The following is a 16956-nucleotide window of genomic DNA, read 5'->3' as shown; positions in this document are numbered from 1 at the left end:
ATTTTGGTGCTTCTACCGTAATAGTCTGTGTATGGACGCAGTGTCTGTCACGTGCATGTAATATCTCTTTGTATTATGAGAAGTTATCAACATCCGATATAACTTCTTGCGTTTCTCTTCACCATATTGGATCTGCCATTTTAAATTCACAAATTTCTAATTCAGATTCATCATCTAAAATCCCCCCCCAGTTTTGATTAATCGGAAGTTGGAAAGATGATGTGCACAAAATTGTTGTAATAGCCAGCTTTGTTGCATCATTCGTAAATACATACACGGAGCCATATCGCTACATGATAGTTTGTTACGATTAGCAGTCAAATTGATATCGTACAATTTATTAGTACCTATGTGCACGAAATTGCACAACCATGATTCTTGGTGCCTCGATCACTGACGCTAGAATCCCTCACTTTGTGTATTCCAGTTCTACGTAGAGTTTTTGCGTGAAACGATTTGGTATATAATGTATGTGATGGTAACTTTTTGTTACGCAATGATATACCAATTTTCATTATATGCTATCACCTCTCGCTTCGATTAACGTGACTTGTGGCTTGACGCTAATCTCATGATGCGAATATTTCTTGTATACTTACAGCCAACTATCAAAACCGCTTAGTAGAAGTACGCCATCCATGGCCGCTAGTGTTCAGACTGTAGCAACGAGATCATCGACAAGATCTTCATCGACATCTACGAGCAGTGCTCGTCAGAAGAAATTTCACCGGCACTTTAGCCAGGTATGTTATTGCGTTATTTTGTGTCTGTATAGTAAAAGAGCAGCCAACGTCCCAAGCCTATCATACCTAGGTACATTTTAGTCATCAAGAATGACTTTTTGTATTCTTACGACAAAGTTATAATCATCACAGGTATGGTCCTTGAAGTAGTAGAGTATAATTTTTATACAAGTACTGCAATATGGTTGTTACCCGAACGTTTTTTATAGTGGCTAGAACTTGACCAAAATTACTTTTGCACTTATATACTGAAAAAAATTTCTAGGGTAAATTTACCAAATGAATAGTATGATGCCCTATTGCTCACCCAGGTTACAGAAAAATGTCTATCCATACACTGTAAAAAATAAGGGTTAATTTAACCGTCACATGGGTAGGTAATTTTTCATCATTCAACTGTAAATCAGTTTTACCTCCCCACTGGTCTTTTACAATCGATCGTCTACCCATACAGACATTTTTTACTACCCAAGTTATACGTAATTTTCGCATACAGACAGATAAATTTTGGTGCCGAACTGTAAATTCAGCATTTGGGTATGCGTTTTGGCTAAACGTACCCAAAGTGGTAAAATTATCTATCTGCATCACCGATAAAATAATGTGTGCGACGCGCATACCGACTGAAATTCGGCAAAACTTAGGCGTTCGCGAACGATCTTTTCGGTAGATAAATTAAATGGATGTGATTTTCGTTACGAAATTTACAGCAGTTGTATTCTGGCAACATAATAATTCAGATTCAAGTTTAGTTTCAAGTGAGAATGTGAAAAATTTTCTGTGACCACCCAAGTTATGCTGAGTTTTGCGTAGTCTGAGATGGCGCTTCCATCGCAGACGGGAGATACGCAAGAAGCGTTTAGACACGCTTCCGCGTTGTGTGTGCGGTTAAGTAGGTGGAGTGGATCAAGTGGAATTTTTTGCATTTTTCATCAGAGAATAAAGGTATGTGATATCAATTGACATTGCGTTTGGGGTTTGGGGTACGAGTAGCAACGCATGTTTTGGTGTAGATGGTGGAGTTTGCTTCTATTTCACGTATGTAGTTCTCAAACTAACTTTTTAAGGTTAGGTTCGAAGGTACTTGCTTCAGCCTGATCGTCGAGCTACAAAGAGTAGTAGCAGGGTGGAAAGAAGAAAGTCAGCAAAAGGAGTGTTGTTCAAAAATCCACCAATGATTTCTCCACAATTCAAAACGTTAATGCGGGATTTTGATAATTATCGGAGCTTGTGGGGTATTTAGATTATAGGGTATTTTGAGCATATAAATGTATATACTCAACAACTACCAAATAAATATAGCATTCATATAGTTTACGTCCTAGGTTAAGCATGTAAATCTGTACCTAAACACTACCGAAGAAAAATATCATAAGTTTGAAATAAATGTATCATTTGCTATCACTAATTCATTTCTAATGCCATAAATTTGTTGATGCGGGTAGTTCAAATCACCTATCACGCAGATTGAATTTACCTACACGGGTTGTAAAATCCACTCTGTTCACCTCGGAGTTATTTTTACCCTTCAACGAGGATAATCTTGATTTATGTCCCCACATACTACGTAAATTTATCGACCCAAAAAAAAAATAAAACTACATACCCATGGGTAGGCATATTTCTCTACCCAGACTAGGTAACAAGGCGTTGCACCACCCACACGGGTAAATTTACCCTCAAAATTTTTTACAGTGTAGATTTGTCATTTTGCGATCTTCCAAGTGGTCAACTTTATGAAGTGTATGTCGGGATGGATTGAAAATATGATCCAATTCAAAAGTCAGTTTCGTAACCCATGTGAGCGTAAATTTTGCTGCCGTTATTGGGAATACACAATAAAATTAAAACCTGTCCATTAATTACTAATAATTTTAATCTATCGGCCTAGTTTGGAGCAGAACGATTTGCTTATAATTTAACGCAGATCCATAATAACACAGTTTTATTTTGCTAAACAAACTCCAATTGTCTGGTGGGAAATTTGAACCATGGACTTTAAATTATAGGTTTTCATACTCTAATTACTTTAAAATTCCTGCAATTCTTTCCTATTTATTTGAGGATCTTAGTTTGCCGTCTAAGGTATGGATTTCAGTTCAAAATGCAGTTTTCTTCAAAGTAGAAAATAAATTTGTACTTCAATTTACATAATGAACAAATTTTGTTTCATACTCGCAAAGTGATTTCAAAATTTCTCACTTGTACATTTTACTACATTTTTACTACACCGTAAGTGCAGTCTTTTAGTTTTACTCTTTCGGACGAACAAAACAGTATCGATCGCTTTACTGTCCCTGTTATTCGGCAACTACTGTCGAAGTCAACAGTTATTAGAATCGTAACATCGAGTGAGTAGTTCCACCGAAAGACCAGAAGGTGCCTGCAGCAAAAGTCCCTACCCGAGGAGATTAAAATGCAGGGACCCAGCGAAACGATTCCTTTTTAAATCACAATATTTATAAAATAAGGTGCAGGGATTAGCCACAACCCGCACAGATTCCGAATCCTACAATAGAGATGACACACGGACAAGCGACAGGACGAAAAATATGTACCAGTTTTCTATTAATTGATTATCAAAAGGATTCGTCATTTGCTAGAATTTCTTTGCGCTTGTAGAAAATCAGCACGCAGAGTTTGATGTGACTAAATACTTCAGGTACCCGCCGAGGAACGTGTTCTGAACTACTACAGCTGTGCGCTAGTAGCCGACATCCTTTTACAAGGACATCTCTACATCACACCAAACTACTTCGGCTTCTATAGCAACGTCTTCGGCTACGTGACTAAAATACTGATACCCACGGCGTCGGTTTTAAGGATCAGCAAAGAGAAGACGGCAAGAATCATTCCGAACGCGGTTGCGATTGCCACAGAGGAGGACAGACATGTCTTCTGTTCCCTACTCTCGAGGGACTCGACCTTCAAACTGATGAAACAAGTCTGGGACGCCGCAAAAGAACCGAAACCCGCCGCCGACATCCCGCTACCGGTTGAGCGAAAACTTCTTTCTCCGGAAACCCTTTTGGTCGACGATTCCGAGGCCAATTTGGAGGAGGACGACTCCAGCATGTCCGAGAGTGGGACTGACCGTACATCTAGACCGCCTACCGCTTGTACGGACACCGATGGATTCTCAGCTAGCATTCCAAGACCAGTTGCCACCACGACGAGGTAACTCTATTCTTGTCGACCAATAACTTCTTTTTCAAGGATAACGATTTTATTTTCATTTCATTTTCCACATAGGCCTGTTTTCGTTTCTCCTTTTCCACATGCGAATTCTTAACTGACAAGTATTTGAGATTCCGCGATCTTAGATCATAGCGATAGCACTGGATGGTTTAGATCGTAGCACCAACATCACCGTATTTACAATGTTTAACGTTACTCCGTAACGATTTGCTACATTAAAAGATTGCTATACACCACTTCGTGGCAAAAGGTACTCTGGCTACATACTACCATGATTGATCCATTCTCTTTACTGGTTTACAATCAGAAGAAAACATTAGTCGGTGCGGAGGTCCGTACAGTGTTTTTTATTTGCGATATTTTTGTCGAACATGGCGGGGCATCGTCACGATATTTCATTACCAGAGAACAACTTGAACCCAACGCCTTGGATATGATGAATTACCTGAAATTTGCCGACCGGACCCGACCGAAATGTCGTAAACGAACAATACTTTTCACCTCTATCCGATATACGTTTTCGTCTCTCCTTCATTGTCATCACGAGTCCGCTTTATTTCAGTCGCTAACAATAAGTAAGGTTTCATGTACTTGTTAACCGAGAATTAAATTTTCATCACACAGGATAGAGTCACCGGCGCCGGTAAAAACTCCTTTGACTGCGAAGCCTGTTGCACAATCATCTGGCCTTTGGGGTGGCTTCAGGCCTGGTACCATAATCGCAGTTCTTGTTGCCCTGCTGGCCATTTTGTACGTATCTGCCGCGCTAATGATGATGCGAATTGATCGTCTTCATGCGGCGTACCTGAACCATCCGTTGGCCTCACCGGAACGCTTCACTCAGGATCGCCTCCTGCAGTATCTCAATTCCAATCTCGACCAAATCGTCAAGGTGTGCTGGCTAATTAATTCTAAGCAGAAGAAACAAAGTAGAAACTGCAAAATTTGATTTGCTTGAATGATTAATTGTGAACAACTTAATATCGGTCTAATTACGCTACACTTATTCCATAAAAACTTGTTGCCATTTAATGATAAACTACTAAGAATGATTCAATTTTCAACTTTCGAGTTTTAGTGAAATAATTCTTTGATTGCTTCGATCATCGAGTAAAAAAGTTCGAACAGATCCGACCTCGTTGAGTTACAAATTCTATCACTTTTGTAAAAGGTGATTTTGTACGGTGAATAACGTGACTTCCTGTATTGATCGAAAATTGAAATTCAAAATTGAATTCTTTCAAGTGACCATTCTTCCCAAAAACTGATTACCCTGCCACTAAAGAATTATCGGACTATTTGGCATTATTAAGTAATGATTTCCACTGAAACCCAGGAGTGCCGAATTTGCTATTTCTCTATTTTTGGGGAATGGGAGGTGGGGCGTAGATGTAATTAAGTTTCTAAAAAGGCTGAAAATTTTAGGAACTCATAAAACGTGAACGCAGTACCCGAAACGAAAGATCATTTATCTAATGTGTTTCATTTGATCATCAGTTTAACGTGTAGATACGTATCAGGTATTTTATTCAATCAAAATTATGCTCTAGTACCGAACTATTAATTAATCAATACAATTTATAATTATACTTTTGTATAATATACAGGGTCATTTATTCGTTGTTGAACACTGAGTTTGACTCGCAGCCGTTCTACCTGCCGCTTGCATAAGCGGCTCTCTCTCTCTCTCTCTCTCTCTCTCTCTCTCTCTCTCTCTCTCTCTCTCTCTTTCTTTTTCTCATCCGGGTCTCGCATTCAGCAACGAATAAATGACCCTGTATAGCAATTTGTATGGAATGTTCCTGCTCAATTCTACTATTCCGGGGACCGATTATTTGTTAACGATTTATTTAATTTTTTACTTGTATGTTTATCAATCGAGATAACACTAATTTTCCGTGATTTATTCCTAATTTTTCTGAACGTCCATGCCGAAGAAGTTAACTTTTGAATTTATGTTTTATGGAGAATTTTATTTCGTGTAACGACTATACATCAGAAGCCAATAATCTGATCGAAAGGTTGTGAATTTAAAAATTTGCGTTTCTTAAGTAAATTCCACGACAGGTGAACAGTGGAAAAATTTTCGAAAACTCGTATTTAAAGTAAAAAGTCTGGTGAACTGTACTTTGGACCCCTTCGATTGAAAAAAATACATACACAAGGCTGGGATACGAAATACAAAACTTTTGGGCCGCTAACTTACACAGTGTTTTGATTGGTTGAAATTATATGGATTATTCTTTTGGTCGTAACTTCTGCTCATCCATATTCGTCACGGAATTGGAAAATTTAAAAGTAAACAAAGACAGAAGAAACAAACGATGAACAAAATTTTTTTAGCTGCACAATATTTCAGTCAAATTTACTTTCTTACTTGATCAAAAATGATTCAAACACTTGCAACTACGATCGCTTCACGATGGTGTTTTATTTTTCCCATTGAAACAGCATAATTTCAATTCAATTTCGAGTAAGTCGGCTTCGAGTTCAACTATTCTACGCATGCGTAATCGGTCATTCAACGTGTTAATTTTCACCGTTTCTTCTCGGTGTTTTACCCCACAAACGTTTGACAAGTGAGAAGGGAATTACATTTAATACCAACATTTACACAAAAATCTGTATTATGAATAAATATAAGGTCAGATAAAAAAACTGAGACACGATGAGAGAAATTTTTAGTTCCGGTTACCGCAGTCCTTAACTAATTTCATTTTGTACCACAATTGAAAAATATAGTTCTAGGTACAAAATGAAAATTACTTTTGTAGCTGTTACCGGAAAGTCTAGTATCTGTTACTATTCTTTTTTATTATCACCACTGTTACTATCTTTTCTTGTAACCGTTGCGAAAATTTAGTACTTGTGCAACAATAAATTGACGTTAAAGCCTTGTTTGACTAAAAAAGTAGAGTAAACCTCATAAACTGATTTTGCGTTGCAATTACCAAAACAGGATCGACGATAGCGCAAAATGGTTAGGCTTACCTCGTTTTTCGTAATTCCAACAATATTCGAACAGTTCATTTAACGATACCTGCTCAACTGAATTTTTCTAGTTACTATAACAAATGAAATTTTTCTCAATACAGCATTGCTTGAATAAGACCGTAATAGGATGGTAAAAATAGAAACTCAGGTAGCACAGAAAGTCGTCTTTGGGCCTGATATCAGTCAAATATGGTTTTACGCTACCTAGGAAAACTGCGGAAACGATAGATTAAGAAATATTGACGGTTCCCGTAATTCCCATCCGATAATTTCTCGACATCTTGATATCAAATATAAACTCAGTCTTATCGTTAGATAAACCGGAATGAAGCAAATCGTAAACCTTGAAATAATGTATGAATTATACGGGTGTTCCAGGTACGACAGAGTCTGCAAACACTCTCTCAACAGTTCGTGTCAATGACCGAAGAAACCGACGCTGGACCAATTTCCGGCGGCGTCATCGACCCTGAGGACGCTCCGAGTTAGCCCCCGAGGATACCACGTAACGCAACTTTACCAAATAATACGCGCTCCCCTCGCCTCGCTCCCGAATGAACCGTTACGACGCATTGGCTAGCGCCAGTACGTAAAACATCAGCATCAACGTGCATGTATATTAAATATGCAGCATACGTCTGCAATGGTGCAACACCAGCCTGCGGTACGAGTATAAAGCTGCAGCGAACGAGAGATTCAGGCCGTCGGAACGCGTCGCTGTAGACTTCCACAGTTTAAAGTTATATTATAGGCAGGACGAATCGAGTCAAGCAAGCGTTCGTAAAGACGCGCGTATGCTATCAACCCATTAAAGATTTAGAGTCATAGAGAGAACACTGACGACGAGTGAGATAAAATGAAATAGACGGAGTTGCAGGGGCGAGAGGTAGAGACGCAGACTCGTAGATAGGAAGTAGCGATTGATGGTAGTGTCGTTAACTAGCGGAGATTAGAAACGGGAGCATGGTATTCAAATAACCCGACGTAAGCCCCGAGAGTCGTATCATCCACGATAACGTGCGACACGATTACACAAACGTAGGGTTGCGCGTGCACGAAATTTGAGTGTAAGACCGTCGTATCTCGCCGGCTATTCGATGCCAGCTTCTTTCCAATAATTTTATTCGAAAAATTCTCCCTGTCAATGAGATTGTCACGTATCTTAGTAAATATTTCAGGAATAGCGAGCGAGAGAGCTTGTTAATGTTGAACTAGTCAGGTCGGTACCTCCCTCAGCCGCAAATAAAAAACAAAATACGAATAAAAAAAAGAAAAATTAAAAAAATAAAAAATTAATAAATTTTTAAAAAATGTACAAAAAAAGAAAAACGGAAGAGTGAAGAAAATTAAATAAAAACAGTAGATAAATAAAGGCAAGAAATGAACATAAATTACGGATCGTGTGAAAACTTATAGTACGTATAACGTAAGTACACGACGTACACGCGTACATAATATAGGTATGTACACCCATTTTGCGAATTTACCGTGTAATCGGTATTCGCAGCTAGTCGGGCACTGTTACATAGATATATTCATCTGTCTATGTCAACACCAATTCATGATGATGTTGTAAGATTTAAGGGATATTGTGTAAATTTTGTTTTTATAGGTTTAATGAATAGTTTATATTATACGGACAAATTGTCGGATTTTGAGCTCTTGAAATTTATAGGGTTTCTTAACAATTTTATGTTTCTCAAGTTTGGAACTGACAGGTTAGAGACGGATAGCTTGCCATAATTAGTGACGTTGAATTTTGGACGAATGATTTGAATAAATCTTCAATTTATATTGCACTTAAAGTTCGACAGTTGAACCGTGTCCGCTCTCTGTATAAAAAACGGACATGGGATGATTGAGAATTTGTATTTTGAAATCGAAAATACGGAAGCTCGATGTGTAGGAGATTGACTGTGATAATAAGATTCAGAGTGAAGCTCGTTGGAAGCCGTTGCGTTCGTACTGTTGGATTCCTGCTAACTGAATTACGGAAAATATTATACCCAGCTGTAAAATAATTGTTATATTATATATCCACGACGTGGATATAGTTTTTATTTGTATAAACTGCGCTGCACGTTCGGTTCATGCAGTACCTACAATTTTCAATCGGAAACTCAAGTCATCAACGGCAAACTGAGTTGCTATAAAAAATAGTATTTAGATCAATGTAATAATTAGTTTGAAATTAACTTGTCAAAACATATTCATACCTGAAAAACTTATCACCAGAACTCAGTGCTAGTGACAACTTCAGTTTTTCTTCGAGCTTGATTATTTGGAACTTTAGATACGTTCGATTCTGTTCGATTGATGTTAGCAATAATCTGTAATACAAACTACGAAATTATCAATTCAGCAAACCCTAATACAGCAGAAATACTTACATTTAAAAAAAACTCTACTCTTGAAAAATCAATTTGAAGTTAAAAGATGGTAATTTTTTTCTTTTTCTAGTTGCTCTGAAATTGAACTACTACATGTATTTGATCTTATTCGTTTCTTAAATCAATAAAATTGTCGGTTGTATTTTAATTTCTTATTGTTGCACGGATACTTACATTAAGTCCGGTGCACGCGGTGCATTTTTTCGTGCTAAATTCTTGTGAACAACTTGAAATGTTCGTAGCTGTGGCCTTCGCTTCTTCTTTTGCTCCTTCTAGTACCAGAGCGACGTAGCTTTTGTTTCTAATTGGCCCACCCAGTAAACTAAAACGAATCAAAAAGACGGTGTTCAATATAATTCAATGCGGTATCTTTCCAATCCAGCTGCCTAAAAGATTTGAATTGCTTTCTGTATTCTCTAAAATTCCAAATGTCAAACATTATATTTGATGAACCTAATTTATTCGAAACCGCATTAACATGGATAGGAACCGTCTTGTGTTTGATTTCGAAGCACACGTTAAAAGAAATAGTGTCATTCGTTGAAATGATGAATCTATGAAACCAACGTTGCATCAATTCGTAATTCTGGCAAATTCTTATTCAAAGACAGCATTTCCCATTATTTCTGGCTTGACGGGCGTATAAAGGCTAGCTGAATAAAAAGCTGTGGGTAAATAGCGCATGACCTGTATTTGTGAATTACCAAGACAGCTAACAGCTCAGCTTTGTAAGCGTTACCTCACGAAAAAATGAACCGTAATCGAACCGAAATGTAAAATGTAACTATTCGTAAAGTTCAAGTTCAAACTTGACTTGATTTATCGATTGCGACTAATTCTTATCCTCGGTATGAACGCAGCCCTGCTCTTTCGAGTCGTACAGGGGAACTAAGAGAATTGAAATGTTGATGATTCATGAACTAATGATATACAATTATATTATATACGTCAATTTGTAGTAATATTACGTTTTTTGTTATAATTAGTATACATTTCTCAATGTGGTTATATTATTGTTTTAATTCTGTAATATTTATTATTATTATTTTTATTATTATCGTTATTATTATCAATCTTGTTAATATTTATTAATTACTGAATCGATGTCCGCAGAAGGGAAGTTAATTTTTTTATCGGAGCGCAATACAATATAAATATTAAATACATACACACAGACATAAAATTTACACATGTACATTACAGAAAACCAAAGAATCTATATAATTACTCTGAATTAAATCCGTGGAAGTACCGGCGTAGGGGAACTTTCTGTGATATTCCGGTGAGTTTAAATCAGTAATAGCGGTTGCTGAAGACTGGAATATTAAGGTATTACTATCATATTCAAGTATAAAACATACAGAGGTAAAAAAAAAACAGTGAATTAAAAGATGTCACAAAAACCAAAAAAAAAATTTACCACCTTATCATTGCCAAAAACATTAACAGATTCAGTGTACATGTAAACATTTTCTCAATCGTATTTATTCACTTCATTTGAGTCAATGATATTTGGTTCAGATCATTTCTAGTTCGCAGCCATAGATTTATCGAATTTTATGAGTTTCATTATCGATTTACTATGATTGTTATATCTTATACGTGTTTTTAAAGGGTACATGTAGGCTTCGAAAGTTGGTGCATTTGTTTCCTTGAGTCGTGAAGTTCGTAAATTCTCCGAAAAATAAGTAATAAAAATGCAAATGTCATTTTATCTTCATATGCTTTACAGTCGGACTACTCAATTTTTTAAATTTCACCTCCTTATTCCCGAGCTTTGACAAGTGTGTGTTTGATTGAATGGTGACTAAATTTTTATAATGTTATACTAATTATTCTTACTGTTGGGTATTGCTGTGGAATCGCTTCTCTCGTATATGAAAACTGAAAGTATCTGTTTTTGATAAATTGCGTATACAGTGGAAACTCGATATCTTATATCTCACAATGAGGCGGTGTAAATGAAATTCCTGATTGACCGCCACAAATTTTAATGACCTTATGGTTTTGATTCAAAGTTTTCGATAAATTAAAATTATTTTGTTTGAATTTAATCGACAAGTCTTAAAGACTTTTTTTATTCAAACCAATTTAAGGATAAGCATGGCTAATACAAAATATGTGTATTATTATGCTACGCACCGAATCATTCGATTTTTTTCGATCCAGTTTCCTTTGCTAGGGACGAGACGCAAAAGTCGTCTAGACTCTGAACGGCAGAATCGAAAACAGCAAGATGTCGAACTTCCACTGAATTATAATCTTCTGAAGCTTAACAAAAGTAGGAAGCACCAAACTCCGTGTCAATATCAATATGTAAATGATTTTCAATCATTTGTTAGACTCAGACAGTGAAACGGCCATATTTTATTGCAGACTTTATTCTCTTAAAATGAAATTCAAATTCAAATTTAACGAGATGAGATGAATTTCTGATTCGGTAGAACAACAAAATTTCCGAATCTATTTGATCTCGAGAGAATTATTTAAAAAAAGAATACAAAAAAATTGTTTACATATAATAATTAACTGACGTTCGATGATTTAATTTTGTGAAAAATCGTTTTAAGTTTGTCTTTGGTAAATACTTTTTATGAGGATTGATAGAAAACAAGCAAAGTAAGCACGTATCTAGGGTGCAAATTAACTACATTTTTATTAAAATAAATACGATTGAGAAGTTCAGTTGCATTTGCATTTGTTAACTTACCTCTGACTCGATGGGCATATTTACTTATGACCCGTGAGTGTGTGTAAGAATTTGTTTCAAAGATTCAAGGATCTTCAATTGACAAAGCGCGGTAAATTTTTTAAATAATAAGTAGTAAAGTTGCCCACGCCATTCGTCGTGTGAGATTAATGATAACTTGTGGCCGAAGAATAAAATTGAGCCACGCTTCTATAGTGCTATATTTACTAACTATCGTTTATAGACATTCCTTACGCAGAATATGCAATAATAAATAAATTTACTTTACCTCTAGCTTTTCTTTCGAATTATCGTTATAGTAACTGATGGTGTGTTAAGGCGTTTTGAGGAAGGAGCTCACCCGGTAGTAAATAATCTAACCAATTATCCTCACAATATAGTTATTTAGGGATGTTGTATTAATCCTGTGAAATGAGAGATATGGAAAGAGGAAAAGAGATAGTTTATCTCCTTCTCCATCTATTCAGGAATTAAATACGAATTCGTTCGTATATACGATATATTTCTGCAGACATCTGATTCAATAATTGCGAGGTGTGTACATTCTTCAATGCCAAGAAAAATTAGGGTGATGTTGAGACATATTACCCCTCGAAATACGCGTCACGAGGCTACGGCCTGCAACGTTAGAGAAAAAGAAAAAAAAAAAAAACATCGACGATATGAAATAAAAGTGAAAATACTTGAAAAACATGATAATAAATAATCGAAAAGAAACTAATTACTATTATCTGCATAAAATATTTTTTGACTTTTCTTTTTTCAAAATGCTTAGAATACGAACAACGTGATTACGTGACACTGTAGATTTGAATCATCATTAAGCATGAGTTATATGTTGCGACCGCTATACAGAAAAACTAATAAAATTGTGATAAGTTTATTTTCTCTTGTCACGGTAGTTTGAATATCAAATCCACGGTGTTAACGTTCATAACCGGGCGTCGACTGGAAAATTTAAAAATGGTTACCCTTGGGTAAATTTTTGTGGCCAGTACGCCGCGGATAAATGGATGGGGGTCAGCCTAGCTCGAAAAGAAGCCGTTCTAACGACCCGGTAGCTTTTTTATCGGCGGGAACCGTTTAAGAGGATGTTATAGTCAGTCTTGACCGACTGAGTAAAACGTCACTTATTTTGTATCTTGTCAAATCCTGCACAGAACTGAAGTGGAAATACCACAGTAAGCGTAATTTTACATGCAATGCTTGGCAAAGTCATCCAAAAATTTTTTGGGTGTAATGCGAAAATAACTCCAAGAAATTTATTCCTGCAGTAAGTGATAATTCAATTATACGAATACATTTATCGGCTTTATTGTTGCAAAAAATAACGCTTTTTTCCATATTTCTATTCGGAATCGCATGTAGAATTGCGCCGACTGCGGCATTTTCACATCAGCGATGCGCAGGATTTGATCTTGTTCAAAATAAGTGATATTCAACACGGTCGGTAAGAACTGACCGCAGTGTCCCCTTAACATGATATCCTATGAGACACAAAAAGCCCCATTAGGGTAACCGTCTTCAACGGCACTCAGTCAACGAATCTGGCAATCCTAACTAATTTTTTCATAGAAACGACACACGTGTGTATTCCTTGTTCTAGTTCACATATGAATATACTTGCCTTACAGTAATGATTTCTAGACTTTTTAGAAAGGTGCTCAATACATGGTCCATTTTCCTTAGGATATATTATTGTGTAACGATACTTAATTTATTATTTTTATGTAACAATGAGTGTATGCCGCCTGGCAGGTTCTGCTTGTTTACAATCTGAAATTTCAACTTTTGACAATACACTTATGTATGGAGGTATGTACCTTCTCAGCTGGAGTGAGAATAGATTCTAGTGAAACTCGGATCTTTCACATACTTACGTTTGAGATCGAAATGTTCTTCAGATTATATTTAACTTCTTCGAAACTAAGCAAGTTTCAACCTATTAGTTTCAAGATTAAACTGAATAAGAAACATAGAATTGGAAGAATATTACGTATAATAAATAAATATCAAATCTAAAAACGGATCTTGCATATTAGTAATACGCGCATTACATTCCCACACGACTTATAGACTTCCTTTGCGAATGAATTTCATGTTCATTAGAATCTGTATGAATTCTTGGCAATTTTAGAAATATCCATGAAAGAATAAAATAGCAACTGAATTCACAAAGCAGTCGCAAGGAATTTACGCTACAATGAAAATGTATTTACATAAAGACAATTTATTATCTGTTCCCTGCGAATTAAGAAAGAGTTTTCCGTCAATAAACCATAAATTATGTCTGAATACACTAGGAAATCGTTGCATGTAATATCTCAGCAAAATTGCTCATATTCCGTCGATATTCTACTGTATAGAATCAAGTCCATGTTCCCACCACTTTATTACTCGCAAGTCTCTTTGTGGATACATTCCAGTTATACATATAATAAGCCCACCATTGCATTCGTGTAATAAAATAATATATTTGTTCTACATTAGAATTATTCATCGATTATTTGAAATTAACACTTTTTATCCGAAGTATCGATTGTCGAAATCGAATGAGCGATGAAAATTAACCGGTTCTTTTGATTCTTCGCACCACTAGACTCGTGTAAATTTGGACGCGCGCCGCGTAGCGAACGGTGAAAAATGTAAGTTAACGTTTTTTTTAACTATAGATGAATTCTTTGTCAATTCATAATTATTGAAAAAAAAAAGAATTCTATTCTAATCTTTCATGAATACCGTAAGAACTCGATATGATTTGATTCTTTTCACTCTATGTTCATATCGAATTTGAATTTTGATTCTTTCATAATGATTCGCGAATAAGTATACCGTCGGGAAATACATTTTATTCGATCGTCGAAATTAATACGAAGTGACGAAATCCAAACATCCTGTTTTAGTCAAGGTTTCAGCAGAGCCCTCCTACAATTTATTCTATGACTTATACAGAACAGGTCTTACTGTTAGCTAGCGTGAAAAATTCACATTTTGTGCATCGTCATAGATTACAGGTTCTACGTAAACCAAAAGCGAAAACAGCCCAGTTTTTTATTACCAATTTTTGTTTGCGCATGACCGAATTCACCATATTTTCGAAAAGTAGATACGACTGCTGACAATAGTTGACGTGGTCTTCTGTTACGATAATCATGCCTCTTACTTTCTGCACGTTCATTGATCTGTACCACAGAATGTCAGTAATATGAGTAAGAAAGGTTGAAATTGGCGTTCCGCGACCGAGTACACAAGTGATTCTAAAATGATTATTTCACGAACTTGGTTGCGATGTACAAAAATTGGATGTACCTTGATTTCGTTGAATTTTATATTGCCGTTTAGTAGTGAGTCTGACAATTCCAGAAGTGTACATCTCCGTCGGTAAAGCCATTTGCCGTTTTTTATATGCCTACATCGTAAATTTTTCTCAACATTTTCATTGCTGTTATTATCACTATCATTATTATTATTACTCCTTCAATTTTTATCACAATTCATTCATCGTTATCAGCAGTATTGTTATTTTTACTTATATCGTTGTTATCATTATTGCCATTGTTCTCATGATCAACATTATATTTATTGTTATCGTTGTTATCATTGCTTTTATTATTAAACTTATTATTACCAGCTGTTCTGATCTTTCACTCGTTACACTTGCTCGGTATCATTACAGACATGAAATTGGTATTTCATGGTGCCACTGTAATTGAAGATGCTTAATTTCTTTCTTATATCTCAATACTTGTAATACAAATATTTTTTAACAATTCGAGCACTGTTCGGTTCGCTTACTTGGACCGTGGCTGTTTGTATTTGTACGCTTATGGGCACTATATCGAGAAAAAACGGAGATTGAAAATACTTTTATGTGCTACACATACATTGCGGCACAATTAAATATTTGACGATTCACGCAGCCCAATCAAAGTTGAATCTTATATCTATAGTGATCCTAAACGGATATAGAGTGTGAGGGTTTTCAAGCTGGAAGGTAATATTCTATACAAGAAATTTTCCTTCATCAATGAGTCTTTCCGAGCATGAACAAGAAGGTATTTTCATATAAGGAGTAATGAGCAGGACCTGCCAATCGCGACTTAATAATCAAACGTAGTTGTTCATAATTTTGCAGATTGACTATTGATATGATACAGGTGTACGCGTCTGCACACACCTAGAGCTCAGACCTGTAAATGCGAAAAAAAAAAATCCAAACGAAGCTACTGACAGACCAATAATAGTAATTGTGTAATTTCTGTATATGCAATACACAGAAACAGAATAAAATTATGGAACTGAGTTGCCTGCATTGTTCTGTTTTCACGCCACCTAAGCAAATTCCAATTTCCTATTAACCTAACCCGCATTAAACATAATCACATTTTTCACGCGTCAACGGATATAGTTAAGCTAGTCGAAACTGAAAACCTTTACTCAAATGGCATCACTAATCGCAGTAATGATAACACAGGCGCCAAGCACTGACACTTCTGGCTGCACGCGCCAAGATAATTTTCCCTGAACGTATTTACTATTTATATATTGGAATTGGCAAACATTTCTCGAAATATTACCGAATCTTGATGTCGATTCTCTACGATAATATTGATAATTAGCTGTAACTTGTGAACGTGATTTTTTATCTTTGAATACGAAGCGTCTTATATCTAACTATACGTGTGTAGAGTGGTGAACGTCCAACTGGAGAGGCCACGGAATTTGAGATTTGAGCCCAGCATAAAAAATATCAGTTCAATTTTTTATTAAGCAAAACTTTGGAGTATATCACCAAGATAAATAATTTAATGAAGATAACGAAATGACAGTTTCCCAGTCGAGTTTTTATAAATATCCGTTTTTTCAATCGGGATAGATGGATGAAATATATGGTATAAATATGTTAGAACAAAATTGAAAA

The 16956-nt window shown here is 36.0% G+C and overlaps 1 protein-coding gene across 4 annotated transcripts in view; it reads left to right on the top strand.

The window, feature by feature from the left end:
- The window catches only part of LOC124301703 (GRAM domain-containing protein 2A-like), a 103051-nt gene extending 86816 nt beyond the window's left edge, over window positions 1-16235 (top strand). For all 4 annotated transcript variants that reach the window (XM_046757091.1, XM_046757092.1, XM_046757093.1 and 1 more), the window contains exons 5-8: window positions 602-743; window positions 3406-3920; window positions 4566-4833; window positions 7314-16235. In XM_046757091.1, coding sequence (XP_046613047.1) covers window positions 602-743; window positions 3406-3920; window positions 4566-4833; window positions 7314-7424 — 1036 coding nt within the window. In that variant the 3' untranslated portion in view covers window positions 7425-16235. The remainder of the gene's footprint in view (window positions 1-601; window positions 744-3405; window positions 3921-4565; window positions 4834-7313) is intronic.
- The last annotated feature ends 721 nt before the right edge of the window (window positions 16236-16956 follow it).

The sequence above is a fragment of the Neodiprion virginianus genome, chromosome 3 (genome assembly GCF_021901495.1).
Source record: "Neodiprion virginianus isolate iyNeoVirg1 chromosome 3, iyNeoVirg1.1, whole genome shotgun sequence".
Lineage (NCBI taxonomy): Eukaryota > Metazoa > Arthropoda > Insecta > Hymenoptera > Diprionidae > Neodiprion > Neodiprion virginianus.
This window is presented reverse-complemented; position numbering and strand designations above follow the sequence as displayed.